The sequence below is a fragment of the Lagenorhynchus albirostris genome, chromosome 19, assembly GCF_949774975.1.
Source record: "Lagenorhynchus albirostris chromosome 19, mLagAlb1.1, whole genome shotgun sequence".
Lineage (NCBI taxonomy): Eukaryota > Metazoa > Chordata > Mammalia > Artiodactyla > Delphinidae > Lagenorhynchus > Lagenorhynchus albirostris.
Genome location: NC_083113.1, coordinates 18,874,906 through 18,891,031, shown reverse-complemented (window position 1 = coordinate 18,891,031; position 16,126 = coordinate 18,874,906). Strand labels below are relative to the sequence as shown.

The window sequence follows — 16,126 nt, the reverse complement described above, 5'->3', positions numbered from 1 at the left end:
TCCGCTGCTTCCACCCTGGTCTCAGCGCCCATATTCTCTCACTTGGATCATTGCAGCAGCCCTTCATTGGTCTCCTTAGTGCCCTTCCCTTTTCTCTGCAGCCTGTTCCCTTTAACAGCAGCCAAATGTATCACTCCCCACCCGCCCCCGCTAAAACGCTCCAGTACTGCTCACACTAAAGAGAAGTCCAGACTGCCCACAGGGCCCTGTGGACCCCACCCTGCCTACCTTTCAGGCCACAGCTTACACCACTTTCCCTGAACCCGCTGTGGTCCAGCCTCATGAGCCTCCCTCCTGCCCTCTGAACCTGCCGACCACGATGCCGCCTCGGGGCCTTCATATTTCCTCTGCCTCTCTTCTCTCTCACATTTTGGCTCTTTTGGTTTTTTTTTTTTTTGGCTGCGCCGTGTGGCTTGTGGGATCTTAGTTCCCCGACCAGGGATTGAACCTGGGCCCTCGGCAGTGAAAGCACAGAGTCCTGACCACCGGACCACCAGGGAATTCGTGGCTTCTTCTTTTTACTTAGAACTTACCTCAGATATTATCCTTTTAGAGGGCCTTTCCAGGCTTTCCCTGCCCACTATTTAAGCTAGTTAGCTCTCCCGCTGCCCCCATGGCCAGCCCTCTCACACAGGTCGCCCTGTTTTTTTCTCCCCACAGTCCTCCTCTCGTGGTGGTCCTCTGCTGTTGCTTCTTGGTTTCTTTAATGTCCAGCTCCCTCACTAGTGAGAGCAAGACCTCACCTGTGTTACTCTCCCAGCCCCAGGCCTGGCAGTGGGCGCTCAGTGAGCATTTGTGACACGCGTGAGTGTTTGATGGGTAGCTGTGCTCTGAGCCAGGGCTTGTGCTGGGCAGGACCATGGAGATGGTGGTTGCCACAGACTGGAGGTCCAGAGTCTGGGGTGTCAGGTTCCTCATTCTAGGACCACTCACTGGCGTTATAAACATCCAAGTACTAACCTCCACTTTTGCCAACTATAAAACAGGTGTGTCATTATTTTATTACTGTTTAGGTCACAGGGATAGTATGAATACAGATGAAACACTAAATGTAAAATACTGCCCTCCAATTACATAAATTTGTGATATTGAAAATGTGTGTAGAGAGATATGTGGGTATAGATGTCTTATGATACTTTTCATCTCTTGCTATTATTGTTTCTTTTTTAGGGGCACCTACTTCAGTGTTAGAATTTCTGTCCGAAAAAGATAAAGAGAGACTCAAAGAAATGAAGCAGGCAACGGACCTTAAAGCAGCTCAACTCAAGGCCAGGAGCCTGGCCCAGAATGCCTCTAGCAGCAGACCCCAGCCCTCCTCTCCAGACGTCGGACACTGCTCTTGGCACGTGGCACTGAGTGGTGGCACAGCCCCCGTAAGAGCCAGCAACTTCAAACCTTTCGCAAAAGATCCAGAAAAGCAAAAACGATATGAAGAGTTTTTAGTAAATGTGAAACAGGGTCAGAAAGGTGGGTGCTAGGCCTGGGCCTCCCACATGTCGCCAGGGGTAGTGTTCTTACTGTTCTGACCCTAGGCCCAGATTCAGAATTGAGGTATCCTGCTCTGGCAGTGTTTTACTTTGCCCTGCTGTGAACGCTGTAAAGATTTCAGGCCCTGGCTCTTGACTTGAGAAAGCAAGAACAATCAGTCTGTGTTTCTCTGTATCTCGGGTCCCAAAGATAGCAGTTTAAGTAGAGAGTGTGCCTTGGCAGTGGCTAATGCTAAATTACAGACCATTTACTGTTTGCAAATGCTTGACTTCTGTGTAAGGGTTGCATTTCCTGCCATGAGAACAAGGTCATTTCCCACTCTATCTTAAGATCCTAACCATCTAGCTCTAAATCATAGTCTAAAATTTAACCTACAAAGAGAGTTGGCTGTTGAACCATTACATGGGGAAAAAGTCACTCTATGATCTATGAAGTAAATATGGCAAGATTGAGGCAAGAGATTGCTCTTTTACGCAGTAGTCCTTGTGAGAGCTTGTCAGCAAATTAGAGGGGTTGGTTTTCAAAAGCAGATCTTTGTGTACTGTGCCTTAACTCGCACTAAGATTCCACACCCCTAGTGTTTACATGTTAAATTAAAAAAAAAAAGTTAGAGAAAGGAGTGTTTTCTGCTCAAACTTAGGAATATAGTTAGGATGAATTTTCACTGTCTGGGACTGGTAATAAGTTCCTTGCTTTGAAAATTTAATCAGGCATTAATCCCCAAATGTTTTTCTCTGCTATATAGTAGACAGAATTCAATAAAAGCATCATTTTGAGGGAGGGAGCAATATTACCTGCCAAGTACCTCCCGCCATGCTCTTAAAAGCCAGGATAATGATTATGTGTTTCCTCTGGTGAAAACTACAGGGATACAGTGGTGCCCACTAGATGTTCTCCTTTAAGTTCCCCATTTTTCCTAGGAGTGAAGCAGTTTCTTGTTCTCTACCCTAGATGCTCTGGAATGTTGTCTTGATCCCAGTATGACAGAGTGGGAGCGACGCCGTGAGCGGGATGAGTTTTCTCAGGCAGCCCTGCTGTATGTGTCTTCCCATTCGACTTTGTCCTCCCGGTTCACTCATGCCAAGATGGAAGACGATTCAGAGCAGGTGGAAGTCCCTCGGGACCAAGAGGTCTGTCGCCATCATTCCCTATGTGATGAATTTTAAAATTAAAACACGGTATAGCTGAAGACGTTAAATCCCTCAGTGAAAAGACCAAAATACACATGGCACTGTAGAATAAGAAATGGCTTTATGCTTTTAGCTTCCAGTGTACTTTAGCAGAAATGTAGCATAAGCCGTTCTGAAATTTTGGAAGATTGTTTGCAAACTTGTAAATGGAAAAGCAGACAGGTCAGTTTTGTGGCCACTTGATGAAACAGATGACTGTCTTTCCCCAGAATGACGTCAGTGACAAGCAGTCGGCTGTGAAGATGAAGCTGTTTGGGAAGCTTACCCGAGACACATTTGAGTGGCACCCTGACAAGCTTCTGTGTAAGAGGTTTAATGTCCCTGACCCATATCCAAGGTAAGTTGGATAAACCTGCCCTTACATCAGTACTTATTCCCCTGTATTAAAGCTAACTCTCCACCTACATATTCATTTAAATTTCCTTTTTCTAGATGAACTTACTTGTAAATGCTTGGAGCTGCAGACTTTGCAGATTTAACTTCTATTAATTTGTTACTAAAAAAAAAGAAAGCAGACATCCAGGTAGCAAAGATAGGAAACTCAGATACACCAAGTTACAGAAACAATGTCTGTCTAATTTGCCACGTTTTTAATCACACACAGAGAGTTTACATTTGAAATGAAACTTACGTTTTCTGATTCTCTATACAAGTTCAGTACCTTCTTATTTGATTATAAACACCACAAGAAAGAATATACAGTTGAATCAGAGACTTTGTCAGAAAATTGAGGTATATTTTTAGCAGTGGAACTTTTCCTTCACGGAAATCCATTGTCAAAGTTAAATTCTAGGGCTTCCCTGGTGGCACAGTGGTTAAGAATATGCCTGCCAATGCAGGGGACATGGGTTCAAGCCCTGGCCTGGGAAGATCCCACATACCGCGGAGCAGCTAAGCCTGTGAGCCACAACTACTGAGCCCGTGAGCCACAACTACTGAAACCCACGCGGCTACAGCCCGTGCTCCGCAACAAGAGAAGCCACGACAATGAGAAGCCCGCACTCGCCACAAATAGAGAAAGCCTGCGTGCAGCAACAAAGACTCAATGCAGCCAAAAAAAAAAAAAAAAAAAAAGTTAAATTCTAGCTCTTACTATAATAATAAAAAACTCATGGCTCCTAAAGTCAGACATTCCAAATTCTAAAATTGCTTTGAGAAGCAAAAACATCTTAAGGGACCTTTTCAACCAAGTAGAAGAGCTACTGGTGAAAAACATGAGATGGACAGCCTTATAGGAATTGGATTTTATCCTCACAGTTGTTATTAAGATTATTTATATATATGTTTCCTTTTCAACCCCCAGTTCAACTTTAGTTGGCTTACCAAGAGTGAAACGTGACAAATACTCAGTCTTCAACTTTCTGACAGTCCCAGAGACAGCTTCCTCACCTGCAACTCAAGCATCAAGTGAGAAAGTTCCGCAGCACCGAGGTCCCGACAGTGAGTAGGGCTTCCCCAGGTCCATGGTCTCCACCCCTAGTCTGTCGGGAAGACAGAAGTAAAGGGTCATCTTGTCATAGGGGTACACGTAGTGTGAACTCTCCTTCCATTAAAAGAATCGTTCATATGAATACATTAGCTCGTGCTAAAGTGGTCCAGATACACACTGTTTTGGGTTGGAGCTCTGCTTCAGCATCTGCCACATTCCCAGCACCTTGCACAGTGCCTGGACCATACATAGTAGGCTCGCTGATGTTCTTGAATGAATTAAAGAACCATAATGCAGAGCTTGCCTTTTGCTTGCTAATTCTAATGTTAGGTCTATGTCCTACCTTTCAGAATCAAGAAAACCATCCAGATGGGATACATCTAAACAAGAAAAGAAAGAAGATTCCATTAGTGAATTTTTAAGTTTGGCTAGATCAAAAGTTGGTCCACCTAAACAAGAGTCCAGTCCATTAGTAAACAAAGAGGAAGAGCATACAATGGAATCAGTGTCAAATGAGGTATTTGGGGCTCTCAAGTTCTCTTTGCCAGGCTGTCTGTGGCCTTTGCCTTTCTCTGTTGTGATGCTTTTTGTCATTCGATAGCAGTGGTCAGCGGACTTTTGCTGTGAAAGGCCAGATATTAAATATTTTAGACTTTGTGTGCCATACAGTATCACAACTATTCATCTTTGTTGTTGAGTGTGAAAGAAACCACAGGCAATCTGAAAAAATTGAGTACATCTGTGTTCCAGTACAACTTTATTTACAAAAACAGGCAGTGGGTTGGATTTGGCCCATGGGCAGTAGTTTGCCCACATCTGCTGTACAATTCACCAATTTCGGTCATAGCCTTAATCATTTGAGGAGAGGTTATAAACTTCTCTGCCTAGAATGGCTTTCACTTAGCATCAACCACTGAAACAAAATTCAGTGTATTGTATAGAAAATATGATTTTCCAAGTAACAAGTAATCCCTTTTGTGGAGAGTATAGAGAAATTATCCGTTGGATATTTTAAAAGAATTGCTGCCTAGGGCTTCCCTGGTGGCGCAGTGGTTGAGAATCTGCCTGCCGATGCAGGGAACGCGGGTTCGTGCCCCGGTCCAGGAGGATCCCACATGCCGCGGAGCGGCTGGGCCCGTGAGCCATGGCCACTGAGCCTGCGTCCGGAGCCTGTGCTCCGCAATGGGAGAGGCCACAACGGTGAGAGGCCTGCATACCGCAAAAAAAAAAAAAAAAAAAAAATTACTGCCTAAATAGTTGAGTTGAACTTAATAAAAAGTTGGTTTTATTTCTAATAGCCTCATTAAAATTATTTTTTAAATTAACATACATTAAACTTGACTAAAAAAAAACTGCAGTACAGTGAGTTGTTATCCATATGTAGATTCATGGAACCACTACCACAATCAGGAGGCAAAATGATACCATCACCCCAAAAACCTCCCTCATGCTGTCCCTTCATAGTCATACCCTCCCCTCACCCCAAGCCCCAGTCAACCATTGAGCTGTCCTCTGTCTCAATAGTTTTGCTCCTTCCAGAACGTTATATAAATGAAATCAGATGATATACATATGTAGCCTTTTGAAACTGGCTTCTTTCACTCAGTGTCATACGTTTGAGATTCATCAGTACTGTGTGTGTATCAGTAGTTCCTTCCTTTTTATTGTTTAACGATATTTCACTGTATGGGTACACCACAGCTTGGTCCGTTCACTCTTTGAGGACATATGGTTGTTTCCAGTTTTTGGCTATCATAAATAAAGCTGCTGTGAATATTCATGTGGAAATTTGTATATGAACATAAGTTTACACTTCCCTAGTGTAAATACCTAACAGTGGGATTACTGGGTAAGAGCTAAATATAGATGTAACTTTATAAGAAACTATCAAACTTTATTCCCAAGTGCTTGCTTCATGTATTTTGAAACTCTCTTGTTAGGTGCATACACATTTAGGATAGTTATATATTTTTTGATGAATTGACCCATTCATCATTATGTAATAGTACTCTTTATCCCTGATTATTTGCATAGTATATATTTCTCCATCTTTTCACTTTTAATCTATATGATTATATTGAAGTGGGTGTTTAATAAGCAACATGTCATTGTCATTAGGTGCTTTATTTTTAAATACATTTTGATAATCTGTATGTTTTAATTTTTGTATGGTTTTTTTTTTTTTTTTTTTTTTTCTGGTACGCGGGCCTCTCACTGCTGTGGCGTCTCCCGCTGCGGAGCACAGGCTCCGGACGCGCAGACTCAGCGGCCATGGCTCACGGGCCCAGCCGCTCCGCGGCATGTGGGATCCTCCTGGACCGGGGCACGAACCCATGTCCTCTGCATCGGCAGGCAGACTCGCAACCACTGCGCCACCAGGGAAGCCCTAATTTTTGTATGTTTTGACCGTTTGTATTTAATGTAACTTGTTGATGTAATTTGGATTTTGGTCTGCAGTTTTGTTTGTTTTCTATTCCCACTCTTTCTTGTTTCTCTCTTTCTCCTTTCCTACCTTCTTTTGTATCACTTCAATAATTTCTAGTTTCCATTTGAATTTATCTATTATATATTTTTTTACTCTAGTTTTGCAGTGATTGCTCTAGGGATTACAATATACATACTTAACCTTTTCACCATGTATTTAGGATTGATATTTTACCACTTCAAGTGGAATAGACAATCCTTACCGTCCCTTTACTCTCCCTGCTTTACGTTGTGGTCTTATATGTTACAGTATATATATAATGAAAACCTCATCAGACAATATTTAAATTTTTGCTTTCAGTTGTTATACACATTTTAGAGAACTGCTGAGGAGATAATGGTCTATTTGATTTACTTGGATATTTATCATTTCTGTTCCTGAAGTTCCAGGTTTCCCTCTTTTAAAAAAATTTTTTCTAATTCTTTTATTTTTTTGGTTGTGCTGCACAGCATGTGGGATCTTAGTTCCCCAATCAGGGACTGAACCCATGCCTCCTGCAGTGGAAGTGTAGAGTCTTAACCACTGGACCACCAGGGAAATCGCAGGTTTCCTTCTCTTATCATTTCCTTCTGTCTAAGGAACTTCCTGTAGCATTTCTTTTACAGCAGTTCCAACAACTAATTCTCTTAATTTCCTTTCATCTGAGAATATCCTGTATTCCATCTTCACTCCTAAAGGATGTTTTTGCTGGATGTAGAATTCTGGGTCAACAGGTCTTTTCTTTTAGCTCTTTAAAAATGTCGTGCCACTTCCTTCTGGCCTTGTAGTTCCTGATGAGAAACCTACAGTCGTTCACATTGTTGTTCCTGTCCTTGTAGTGATGTGACTTTTCCTCTGGCTCCTTTCAAGATTTTCACTTTGTCTTTGGCTTTTAGCTGTTTGGTAGTGATATATCTGGGTGTGCATTTCTTTGAGATTATTTTGTTTGGGGTTTTATGAATTTCTTGAATCTTTAAGTTTGTCTTTGACCAAATTTGGGGCATTTTCAGCCATTATTTTATTCAAATATATTTTCTGCACCACACTCTCGTGCCTCTCCTGAGACTCTGATGACATAAATGTAATACTTTTTGAATTCGTTCTATAGGTCTTTGAGCCTCTGTTCTGTTTTTCACTCTCTTTTTTTTCCTTTCTGTTGTTTAAATCAGGTAGTTTCAATTGATCTGTCTTCAAGTTCACTGAGTCTTTCCTCTGTCATCTCCATTCTGCTATTGAGCCCTGAATTTTTTATTTGGGTTATTGTATTTATATCTTTTATTTCTTTGCTGAGACCTTTTTTTAAATCTTTTCTTCATTTGTCTTTATTCTTGGAGCAGGGTCATGATAGCTGCTTTTTTTTTTTTTTTTTTTTTTTTTTTTTTTTGTGGTACGGGAGCCTCTCACTGTTGTGGCCTCTCCCGTTGCGGAGCACAGGCTCCGGACGCGCAGGCTCAACAGCCACGGCCCACGGGCCCAGCCGCTCCGCGGCATGTGGGATCTTCCCGGACCAGGGCACGAACCCGTGTCCCCTGCATGAGCAGGCAGACTCTCAACCACTGCGCCACCAGGGAAGCCCCAATGATAGCTGCTTTTAAAGTCTGTCTCGTAATTCCAACATGTTTGTCGTTTTGGTTCTTGTCATTTGGGGTTGGTGTTTGCTGGTTATCTTCTGCAAGTTGAGATTTTCCTGGTTGTTTGTGTACCAAGTAACTTTGGCTTGTACTCTGGACACTTTGAATATTATGTAATGAGACCCTGGGTCTTGTTTAAATTCGAAGGAGAATGTTGCCTTTTTGTTTTGTTGTTTTATTTTGCTTTAGCAGATAATCGACCTAATTAGGTTCAGGCTACAAGTTCCAACCCATCTGGGTTGAAACGTCCTTCCGTTTTCGAAGCCTTTGTAGTACTCTTCAGATCTTTCCTGTATGTGCTCTTCCTGGTGGTTGGTCTGGGACCTGGCTGGTAGTTAATCCCATAGTTCTGTTATCAGAGGCTTTGATTTGCTCATGGAATCAGATCCATGAGCTCAGAGGTGAGCGAGAAGCTCATAAACCACTATATAGGCTCACCCTCTTGACCTCCTCCTCTTCGTGATCTTCCTGACATTTTCTTCTTTTTTTTTTTATAAATTTATTTTATTTATTTATTTTTGACCGCGTTGGGTCTTCGTTGCTGTGTGCGAGCTTTCTCTAGTTGTGGCGAGCAGGGGCCACTCTTCGTTGCGGTGTGTGGGCTTCTCGTTGCGGAGCATGGGCTCCAGGCGCGCGGGCTTCAGTAGTTGTGGCTCGCGGGCTCTAGAGCGCAGGCTCAGTAGTTGTGGTACGCGGGCCCAGTTGCTCCATGGCATGTAGGATCTTCCCAGACCAGGGATTGAACCTGAGTCCCCTGCATTGGCAGGCGGATTCTTAACCACTGCGCCACCAGGGAAGACCCATTCCTTACATTTTCTGACTCTGGGCTCCCCCTTCAAGTCCTCCAGTCAGAAAGCTGGGACTTTAGTTTGCCTGCTCAGCCTTGCACTTCCTGTGACTGTTTCTGCCTGGAGTCAAGTGGCAAGAGGGCAGGAAGGGGAAAACAGCAATAGGATTCACTCCAGACCGTTCGGACCACAGCTCCTGTGGTCAGAGGAAAGGGTTCCTCTCCTTCAGAGCCTGGCAGGTGCAGCCACTACCCATGCCACCACGGATTTGGAACCACTCCATTTGGGTTTTAATGGCATAAAACCCTAACCAGGGATTCTGGCTCTGTGATATGGTCATTGGATTAGAAAGCCTTCTAGATTTTCTCAAATCATGTTGAGATAGTATTTAGATAATTTCGGCTGGAATGTCTTGGTTCTTGCTTTTTCACTTATTAGCTTGTGACCTTAGGAGGGTCTCTTCTCCTTTCTGGGTTATTTAATTTCTTTCCCTGAAAGCTTTCTGAGACAGCACAAATGTGAATGTGCACACTTCTGGTGGAAGGTGGGGGGTGGTGAGGGAGCTTTGCAGATACAGTCATGTGTATTTGGTGTGCGTTGTTGTTTAATTTCAGTACAGCTCCTATTATATTCCGAAAAAAATAAAAACAAAAAAGATCAGCTTCTGTAGTTATCTGAGAGTTGAATATCTCATGTACTCATGTACATTTATTAATGTAGACATTATTAAAGGCCAAGACTGTCTGCAAACACTGTCATTCAGTTACGGTCCATGCATGTGACATTGGTGTCTGTGGTTTGCCATAAAGGTGTATGATCCATGGCTTTTCTAGGGAATTGTGGCCATGATTTCCTGTGTTTTACTGTCAGCCTCTCTCTCCTGACATTTTCTATAATTTTTAAAATTTTGAAACAATCTTAAAAGTTTAAATACAGTACAGATAATTTTGTTTCCTGAACCACTTGGGTGTAAGTTGCCAACCAGATGCCCTGTCACACCTGTGTTTCCTTTAAAGAAGGGCATTTTCTTATATAAGCACAGTACATCTATCAAAATCAGGAAGTTAACATTGATACATTACTACTGTCCAATCCTCAGACCCATTCAGGTTCCACTAGTTGTCCTAATAATGTCCTTTATGGCAAAAGAATTCAGCTCAGCATCACTTGTTGCATTTAGCTGTCATGTCTCTTTAGTCTCCTTCAGTCTGGAACAGTTCCTCAGTATTCCCTTGACTTCCATGATCTTGATACTTTTCTTTTAAATTTATTTTTTAAATTTATTTTAAAAATGAAATTTAATTTTTTAAATTTAATTTTTTTTTTTTGGCCAAGCCGTGCGGCATGTGGGATCTTAGTTCCCTGACCAGGGATCGAACCTGTGCCCCCGGCATTGGGAGTGCGGAGTCGTGATCTTGTTACTTTTGAAGATTACAGGCCAGTATTTTGTAGAATACCCCTCAATTTGGGCTCATCAGGCGTTTCCCCAGGATTAGATTCTGGTTCTGCATTTTTGGCAGGAACACCTCAGAAGGGATGCTGCTGTGCTTTCGCTGTGTCCTGCCAAGTAGAACACGATGATGATTTTTCCCGTTACTGATGTTCACTTTGATTATTCGAGTAAGGTGGTGTCTGCCAGATTTCTCCATTGTGAAGTCAGTCTTTTCCCCTTTGTAGTTAAGTACTTTTATTTATTCATTTCTTATTAATTTGTACTTAATACACATTTAAGAGCTTTGAAATATATAAATACCCTGTCCTTCATCAAACTATTTATGTCACTGTGGACCCACGGTTTCCTATTTTATCCAGAGGGATAATTCATTACTATCATTATTTATTTTAATGCTCCAATTGTGCTAGTTTGGTTAGTTGAAGCCCCTTCAAGTTGGCTTCTGTGTCCAGTTGAAATGTCCCTTTTACCCTCTGAGCATGTCCTCACTTTCTGGGCACAGTAAGATGTTCTGGCCTCATCTTTTTATTTCTCAGCCCCAGCTCTAGAATCAGTCCTTACTCCAAGGTGTCTTGGTTATTTTTAGTGGGCAATGGTATGCTTTTCTTCCTTAATTTTTTTCTATGAAAAGGGTTTACTTTAAAATCATAAATTCCACTATCTTGTTTCGGTTTTCCTCACGTGCATATTTGTAACTCTGCTTCAGAAATTGGAGGTGGTGTGGGACTGGGGAGGGACCCCAGGCCGAGAGCAAGGAGAGCTTGGTAGAGTCCAGACCCACCCTGGGCACGTAGCATGCGTGTGTCGGTGACAGAGCCTCTTGTCGCCCCTGACCCACGTTCTTCAGTGGTAAAATGGAAGGACTGAAGTGGGTTCTGATCTAGGCCAGTCCTGGGCTCTCTCGTCACTGCTGTTCACACTTAGCACGTTAGATCACCCCATGTCTGTCCGGTGATTAGCTCTTAGGACGTGGGAGCCATGTCTTCTTCATACCTTTGCTTCTTGTTTATAGAATGGAGTGTATACCAAGTCACTGCCTCTTTATTGGCTCACCTGACTCTCCATACCTGGGCTGCTTTTAGGAAGGGTGACGTGCAATTGCAGAGGGGATCTCCAGGACCATTTTGTTGGCTTGTTCTCGGTGCCTTCCCCATTGTGTGGAGGCCCCCAGTTTTCTCTTCAGCACTTTTATACGAGTACACTGTCTTCACTACCTTTCACGTGGGACCTCTGAAGGCTCGGATAGACTTTTGAAAACAGGACAGAGGCACTGTGCTAGTCCCTACTCCTTTTTCTGGGTCCTTTGCAATTCTGATTAATGACCTGTTTCCACGTATAGCTTCAGCTGCTTCTACCAGTCAGCACAATATACAGGTGTTGAATCAGAAGCACCACAAAAATGATGCCATGGAGTGATCATCGTTTAGTTAGGCAGTGCGTGGGTGTGGAGACCCATGTAAATGAGCACAAACATAAGTATGTGTGCATATGTGTGCATGCGTGCGTGTATGTGTGTGCACGGGTGCCATGTTCCTGAACACGTGTCTCCTTTCACCCTTGCTTCTTCATTTCTGACTATTATGTCACTGTTAATACAGGTAAACAAAGGTGTGGATTCACAGACTGAAGGAGAGGGTAGCCGCCCATCCATGGACTTATTCAAAGCCATCTTTGCCAGCTCCTCAGATGAAAAGTCTTCATCCTCTGAGGATGAGCAGGGCGACAGTGAGGATGATCAGGAGGGTACCAGGGAAGCCGACTTCAAAGGTTCCCAAGAGGCTGACGTGGTGGAAACGTCATCTGTGGCCCAAGGTATGTCACATATTTTAGACTTTGGGATCTAAAAAGAAAACGATGATGTTTCTAGAGAGGCTGCTTTCTTCATTCAGTGTGTAATTTGGAACCAGGATAATTAGCAATTGATGATTTTTTGATGATGTTTTTAATCCTTTGTATTTTTTAAGTTAAAAAAAGTTGTATTTAATTATAGTTAATTTACAATATTATATTAGTTTCAGGTGTACAACATAGTGATTCAAAATTTTTGTAGATTGTACTCCATTTAAAGTTGTTATAAAATATTGGCTATATTCCCTGTGCTGTACGATATATCTTTGTATCTTATATATTTTATACATAATAGTTTGTATCACTTAATCCCCTACCCCTCGTTTACCCCTCCCACCTTCTCTCTCCCCACTGGTAACCATGAGTATGTTTTCTATGTCTGTGAGTCTGTTTCTGTTTAGTTATATTCATTCAGTTGTTTTATTTTTTAGATTCCACATGTAAGTGATAACATATAGTATTTGTCTTTTTTTGTCTGAGTTATTTCACTTAGCATAATACCCTCCCAGGTCCATCCATGTTGTTGCAAATGGCAAAATTTCATTCTTTCTTATGGCTGAGTAGGATTCCATTGTGTATATACACCATATCTTCTTCATCCATTCGTCTGTTGATGGACACTTAGGGAGCTTCCATATCTTGGCTATTATAAATAATGCTGCTGTGAACATTAGGGTGCATGTATCTTTTCAAATTAGAGTTTTCGGGTTTTTTCTGGAAATATACCCAGGAGTGAAATTGCTGGATCACGTGATAGTTCTATTTTTAGTTTTTTGAGGAACCTCTGTACTATTTTCCACAGTGGCTGCACCAATTTACATTCCCACCAACAATGTACAAGGGTTCTCTTTTCTCTACATCCTCACCAACATTTGTTATTTGTGGTCTGTTTGATGGTAGCCATTCTGACAAGTGTGAGGTGATATCAAAACCAGGATGATGGAAAAAAAAAAAACCACAACAAGATTTATACCAGCAGTTGTCTTTTCATTATGTTGATGGTTTCCTTTGCTGTGCAAAAGCTTTTTAGTTTAATCAGGTCTTATTTGGTTTTTGGTTTTTTAAAAATATTTATTTAGTTATATATTTATTTATTTGGTTGCACCGGTTCTTAGTTGCGGCAGGCAGGCTCCTTAGTTGCGGCTCCCTGGCTCCGTAGTTGCAGCATGTGGGCTCCTTAGTTGTGGCATGCGAACTTTTAATTGCGGCATGCATGCGGGATCTAGTTCCCCAACCAGATATCAAACCCGGGCCCCCAGCATTGGGAGTGCAGAGTCTTACCCACTGGACCTCCAGGAAGGTCCCTTATTTATTTATTTTTGCTTCTGTTTCCTTGCCTTAGCAGACAGATCCAAAAAAATATTTCTATGATTTATAATCTTTTGTATCTTTAAATGGGGTGGAGCAGAGTTTTTTTTTTTTCTCTCTCTATCTGGTATAAATCTCTGATATATTTTTAGGATGTAGAGATGTGTTTGATAATATTGATTTTCCTACTTATCCTAGTTGAGGAGAATTAAAAAATAGTAAAATTTTCATTTAAAAAATAGCTTCTTTTTTTTTTTAACCTGGTTGCTGATGAGGTGCCAGGATTAGTGGAAAACATTTGGTGATGACATATACAGGGTTTCTTCCTGCTTTCCTCTCTGTAGGGCAGATTGTATGCTCTGGAACAGCCATCAGATGGGCATTGCCTGGCACATAAATAGCACTTGGTAGATGGTGTCTGTTCTCGTTACAGTGAGTCTAACACCTGGTTAGTAGCCTGTCTCCTTGTTCTCTTTACCCCAGCCAGGAGTTTGGGCATAGGAAAGGAGGCTGTCTGGTGCTTGCAAGGGTGGGAGACTTTTCAGATGTTTGGGTGGGTGGACAGAATTTCCCATCTCAGTTTTAGATTGTTCTGCCTGCCCCTTTCTGTGGTGGACTTGGGTTTAATTTTTGAGGGCCTTTAACCAAAAAGTTACATAGAGATATAAAATATTGTTTATTCTTAGGTGATTGCAAATGTCAGCCTATTTTTTTCTTTGTGAGAAAAAAACAACTTATTTTTTTATTACAGAGTCATATATTACTTGAAAAGTTTAAAAATATAGAAATATAGGGACTTCCCTGGTGGTCCAGTGGTTAAGAATCTGCCTTCTAATGTAGGGGATGCAGGTTCAATTCCTGGTTGGGGAACTAAGATCCCACGTGCCACGCGGCAACTAAGCCTGTACGCTTCAACTACTGCGCCTGCACGTCACAACTAGAGATCCCAAGTGGTGCAACTACTGAGCCTGTGCACTCTGGAGCCTGTGCCACAACTAGAGAGAAGCCCGCATGCCAAAACAGAAGATCCCACATGCTACAACTTAGACCTGACACAGCCAAAAAAAAAGAAAAGAAAAGAAATGTAGAAAGCTTAAGTCTCTGGGAATTCCCCCGTCCCAGAGATAACCACCATTAATGCTTTGGTGCATATTTTTCCGGACTTTCCCCATCTTTCTCTCTTCTCTCTGAAAACGTAATCATCTCTTTTTAAAAAACGAGATTATTAATGTGAACACGATAATTTGTTTATATTCAGTTTTTCTCCTCTGACGATTTATTTTGAGTGAAATGAAGCCTTCTGAGCTGGGACATAGTCTTACATCCTGTTTTTTAATTAATTAATTTTTGGCTTCGTTGGGTCTTTGTTGCTGCACGCGGGCTTTCTCTAGTTGCAGCGAGCGGGGGCTACTCTTGGTTGTGGTGTGTGGGCTTCTCATTGCGGTGGCTTCTCTTGTTGCTGAGCACGGGTTCTAGGCGCACGGACTTCACTAGTTGTGGTGCGTGGGCTCAGTAGTTGTGGCTCGCAGGCTCTAGAGCACAGGCTCAGTAGTTGTGACACACAGGCTTAGTTGCTCCGTGGCATGTGGGATCTTCCCAGACCAGGACTTGAACCTGTGTCCCCTGCATTGGCAGGCGGATTCTTAACCACTGCACCACCAGCGAAGCCGTACATCCTGTTTATTTGTAAGTCTTTATTCTCCTGAGATGGCCCTTCCTTGAGGTTGTGTTTCTACCTTTTATTTTTATTTATTTATTTCAGTTTTTGCGATATTGTATTTAGTCCTCTTGGCTGGCTTAATCACATTGTTGTTTTTGTTTTTTGGCCATGCCACGTGGCATGTGGGATCTTAGTTCCCCGACCAGGGATTGAACCCACGCCCCCTGCACTGGAAGTGCAGGGTCATAACCACTGGACTGCCAGGGAAGTCCCGATGGTGTTTCAACCTTTTAGGTCTCAGGTGACGTGGAGTGTGTGCCACAAGTACCCTCACCACCCCTGTGGCACAGCCCCTGGGGCACCTGCTTGCAGGTGCCCTTGTGTGACCGACATCCCAACTCAAATGTCCAGGAGGTCAGAGGTTGGGCCTGTGTGTTCACTGCTGTGTCCTCAGCACCTGGCGTGAGCTAGTTACGCGGGGTGCTGACGAAAAGCACATGCTATCTGGTAAAAACAGACATTTATTGAAGACTCAAGCACATTAATATTTGGCATGTATCTAAAATTAATATCCTGGTGTTTTTCAGCTAGTGAGCCAGCACCCCAGGAGCCCGCACCTTTCTTCCCGATTCAGAAGATACAGATAGATGAAAGAGAAGAGTTCGGCCCGCAGCTGCCTCCCGTCTTCTGCCCCAGTGAGTCGAGAGCTCCTTATGTCATCTGTTTGCATTGGGGCCAGAGTCTCCCCCAAGATAGGACAACTCTAACCACATTGTTCTGTCTGCCAACGTAATCCAGCATGAGGCTGACCAAATATATATGTTTGTTTCTAGTTTATCCGTTCTCAGCCATGTTTGGAAAATCAGT

The 16,126-nt window shown here is 42.6% G+C and overlaps 1 protein-coding gene across 2 annotated transcripts in view; it reads left to right on the top strand.

The window, feature by feature from the left end:
- GPATCH1 (G-patch domain containing 1) overlaps positions 1–16,126 on the top strand; it is a 44,072-nt gene that overhangs the window by 20,519 nt on the left and 7,427 nt on the right. For both annotated transcript variants that reach the window (XM_060129945.1, XM_060129946.1), the window contains 7 exons: positions 1,171–1,467; positions 2,440–2,618; positions 2,888–3,015; positions 3,982–4,118; positions 4,458–4,624; positions 12,042–12,255; positions 15,847–15,954. In XM_060129945.1, the coding sequence (XP_059985928.1) occupies positions 1,171–1,467; positions 2,440–2,618; positions 2,888–3,015; positions 3,982–4,118; positions 4,458–4,624; positions 12,042–12,255; positions 15,847–15,954 (1,230 nt within the window). The remainder of the gene's footprint in view (positions 1–1,170; positions 1,468–2,439; positions 2,619–2,887; positions 3,016–3,981; positions 4,119–4,457; positions 4,625–12,041; positions 12,256–15,846; positions 15,955–16,126) is intronic.